Source organism: Silene latifolia, chromosome 10, assembly GCF_048544455.1.
Source record: "Silene latifolia isolate original U9 population chromosome 10, ASM4854445v1, whole genome shotgun sequence".
Classification (NCBI taxonomy): Eukaryota; Viridiplantae; Streptophyta; class Magnoliopsida; order Caryophyllales; family Caryophyllaceae; genus Silene; species Silene latifolia.
Genome location: NC_133535.1, coordinates 132,728,878 through 132,733,251, shown reverse-complemented (window position 1 = coordinate 132,733,251; position 4,374 = coordinate 132,728,878). Strand labels below are relative to the sequence as shown.

At 36.1% G+C, this 4,374-nt stretch overlaps 1 protein-coding gene across 1 annotated transcript; it reads left to right on the top strand.

Moving 5' to 3' along the window:
- Positions 1-621: 621 nt before the first annotated feature.
- On the top strand, positions 622-3,621 carry LOC141608251 (uncharacterized). Its single transcript, XM_074427614.1, has 4 exons — positions 622-763; positions 1,084-1,832; positions 3,233-3,237; positions 3,549-3,621. Exons 1-4 carry the CDS (start codon positions 622-624, stop codon positions 3,619-3,621), a joined length of 969 nt encoding a protein of 322 aa, XP_074283715.1.
- Positions 3,622-4,374: the final 753 nt, after the last annotated feature.

Here is a 4,374-nt window from a genome sequence, read left to right as displayed (position 1 = left end):
AAAGAGTTCCAAAAGCTCTCAAGGGACGTCCATGGCTACATTAAGAGGACCATTATTGATCATACTAAGCTCAATATAGGTCCAACATTGAGCTTCAGAATTCTCAAGGAATACTCAAATGGTTATCAGAATATCGGTGCCTCTTTGCTAGACTTCAAAAATTTCAAACGAAATATCAAGTGTTACATTGGGGATAAGGATGCTAAAATGTTCATTGGGCATTTCAAAATGCTGGCTGAAACAAAGGGGTTCTATTTTGCTTATGATCAAGATGAGAACAAATGCTTGATGAAGGTTATTTGGGCTGATAAGGAAGGGATAAACAACTACAAGTTATATGGAGACACGATCTCGTTTGACCCTACTTATGAGACAAACAAATATTTTATGGTGTTTATTCCGTTCACCGGAGTAGACCACAACAAGAAGACGGTAACTTTTGCAGCTGGATTACTTGACTTCGAGAGTTAGGATTCATTTGAGTGGATTTTTAAAAAATTCCTCGAAGCAGTGGGGCAGCAGCAACCTCAGTGTATAATTACAGACCAATGCCCTGGAATTAAAAAGGCATGCCCAAATGTCTTCAAGCATTCTGTGCACAAGTACTGCATGTGGCATATCATGCAGAAAATACCTGAGAAGGTGGGAAGGGCAATCTTCAATGACACGGAATTTATGACAGACATAAATGCCGTTGTTTGGGATGTCGACTTAGAAACAGAAGCATTTGAACAAAACTGGCAAACCGTTATTGAAGCACATGGTATGCAAAGTAACCGGTGGTTGAAGTATGTATTCGCAATCAGACAAAAGTGGATACCCGCTTACTTTCGCGATCTGCCTCTAGGTTGTTTGCTGCGGACAACCTAGAGATTCGAAAGTTCAAACAGCTATTTCAAACGGTTTGAAAGCCACTTTAGAACCCTTGTCGAGTTCTGGATGAGGTACAATTCGGCAATAGAACAACAAAGACATTCACAAAGGAGGATGGACACTGCCAACGAGCATAGTATGCTCAAGAAAGTAGGGCCGATGAAGGTAGAGATGCATGCCTCACTTGTCTACACACATCCATCTTTGCAGACTTTCAGAACGAAGTCAAACATGCGATATGCAGCATGGGGGTCGAGGGTTTGACAACAGTAGGGACAGTGGAGTACCATGACGTTCGTGATGGACTGAAGCACAGAAACTTCCGAGTGGAATTTAACACCAAAACTAACGAGAGCAAATGTGCATGTAAGCTGTTTGAGAGGCATGGCATTGTCTGTCGGCATATACTGTGGGTGTGGAATGGTAGGCAGGTACACAGGATACCTGAGCCTTATGTCCTTGCTAGATGGACAAAGAAATCCTACAAGCCAATTGTCCAAGGTGAAAATGGAAAGGTCATAGAAGACATTGACGAAGCTGACATCAAGAAAGCTGAGATGTCAAAGGTTTGGTCTAAGATTTATGCAACTGTCGGGGTGATGGACAATTATGCTACGGTTAAACAGATGAAGCAACTGCAGAAAACCCTGACACAGTTTAGGGAGAACATCACAGGACCAATTGAACCGAAAACTAAAAACCAGGAAATCGAGGATCTTCTTGGTATCACAGCTTCAAATGATATTGACCTTCGACCGCCAAACAAGGCCAAGAATAAGGTCAGTGGCAAAAGATTCAGGTCGTCGAAAGAAAAGGCCAAGAGCAAGCCAGAAAAGAGGAAGCGAAGATGCGGTAACTGCAAGAAGTGGGTGAACCACAATAGTAGAACTTGTAATCTTTCATTTGCTGAAAGTCCCCCTTCTGATGACGATGATGAAGAAGAATCAGAAAATGAAGAGGTATGAATCTAAACTATTACTCTCCTATTATTCTAATGTTATCCTCTTATTCTACTGTTATTCCCCTATTATTCCGGTGTTACTCTGTTATTCTGCTGCTGTTGTGTTATTCTACTGCTATTCTGCTATTAATGTGTTGTTATTTTGAATAGAAAATGGATATTCTTCGTGGAAATGGATAGTGTTTGTAAAGCTTAATTAAACTAGTGGAATAACACCAGAATAAGTGTAGACTAATAGTACAATAACAGCAGAGTAGCTACTTATTATGCGGAATAATACTGCAATAACAGCAGAATAATGGTATAATAACAGTGCAATAAAAGCAGTCTAAACCACTGCTTTTACACTTGACTAAATTTTCTCTAATTGTTATTCTACTGCTATTAATGTTATTCTACTGCTATTCTTCTATTAATGTGTTGTTATTTTTGCTCTAATTGTTACGTTACCTCAATGACAAATACTAAGCAAAAATTTGCAGGAATATGAATCAGATGCATGAACTGAGAAAGACAAAAGAGACGCAAAAGACAGCGGCTACGATGAAGACCTCGCCTAAATGTCAAAGACTTTTACTATTTGTCATTGTTTGAATTACATTTTATCCTAAAATGTTACTTCTAGATAATAAAGTGAGACCTACATTATATGAGAATTAATACTAGTTACTTTAATTTTTTTTTTATAATATTATCTTACTGTTTTCCACAAACCACCCACAAAATAAAACTGCATTTACACAATACAATAATAGTTGAATAATAACAGATTAGTAATATTTATAAAAAGCAGTTCCACTTTTCAGTTTTTATTAAAAACAGTTACCTAACCTAATCTAATATAATTAAAGAAAAACTGTTTGTATTCCCCAAACCCCTATAAATACTGCTATTGCATGTAAAAAAAACACACACACTGAATAAGTACATTCCAAAAAAAAACTCTGCATCTCCTCTGCAAAAGGTAATTTCTTATCTTTTTTTTTTGGTAGGCAGGTAATTTCTTATCTTTCTATACTTTATTACAGAAAAACTGTTTGTATTCCCCAAGCCCCTATAAACACTGCTATTGCGTGTAAAAAAAACACACACTGAATTAGTAAATTCCAAAAAAAACTCTGCATCTCCTCTGCAAAAGGTAATTTCTTATCTTTTTTTTTTGGTAGGCAGGTAATTTCTTATCTTTCTATACTTTATTACAGAAAAACTGTTTGTATTTCCCAAGCCCCTATAAATACTGCTATTTCGAGTAAAAAAAACAAACACACACACTGAAAAAGTCCATTCCAAAAAAAAACTTTATCTCCTCTGCAAAAAGGTAATTTCTTATCTTTCTATTCTTTATTTTTCTTTGATGTTTATTTTTCTTAACTGTCTACACTATACTGGATGTTGCAGAAAAGGTAATTCTCTTTCTTCTGCTTTGGTATGCTTTTAATTTGGTTGAAATATTTTAAACATCTTTTTATAATGCAAAAAGTTTCATACTTCCAATGCTGCAGAATGAGTGACGAATCGACGATAACCGAAGGTCCCCAACAAGGGAGGAAATCAATGAAGCGAAACGGAAGATAGAGTCCCTTTCGATAGAGTTGATCGAGACAAGGACAAATGTAGAGGCGGCAAAAAACCGTGAAGAGACCTTAATAAGAGAGGTCAACAATGTTAGGGCACAGTTGAAGGTTGCTGAACTTCAAAATGAACGTATGCGTAGACAGTTGAAGGAAAAGAAAAATAGGAACTACACAGAAGCCGACATGGACAATCAATTCATTGCTTTGGTGTGAATGCTTTGAAGAAGTATTACATCAAGTCTATCCTTCAATCTCTCGCCGATTGGACACCGATTCTGAAAGCCATGGAACTTATGGAAGGATACAAAAACCCTTTTCAGGATGAGTCGGTGGAAGTTCGAGCACTTTGTCCAAGGACTGCGCAGCGTCGAGAATAGAATAAAGATATAAAAATCTAACGATGATGGTCCAGGGCTGCTGCTTTAAAATATGTTTTAAATATTTATTGCTTTAAAAATAATGGCTTTAATATTTTAGAACGTGAATGTTTATTATGTAAGTACTATCTTTAAGTACTATTTACTACTATGTTTAAGTAATGTTGGAATAACGAAGTCTTTACAGAATAATAGTGCAATAACAAAGATAATAATCGCTAATTACTCAGAATAATACCGCAATAACAGCGGAATAATGGTAGAATAAAGTGGAATAAAAGCAAAGTCTAAACCACCGCTTTTACACTTGACTAAATTTACACTTGAATAAAAATGAATAGTTTTAACAAAATAATTTGGACTAACAAAGTGGAATAACAAGCAGAATAAACTAGTCCTTTTGTGGAATAATACTACAATAACAGCAGAATAAACTACTTGTTATGCGGAATAATAGTGCAATAACAGCAGAATAACGGTGCAATAAGATCACAGTTGAGAAAAAACAGCCATTGACAGTTGAATAGAAAATGGATATTCTTGGTAGAAATGGATAGTGTTTGTAAAGCTTAATTAAACTAGTGGAATA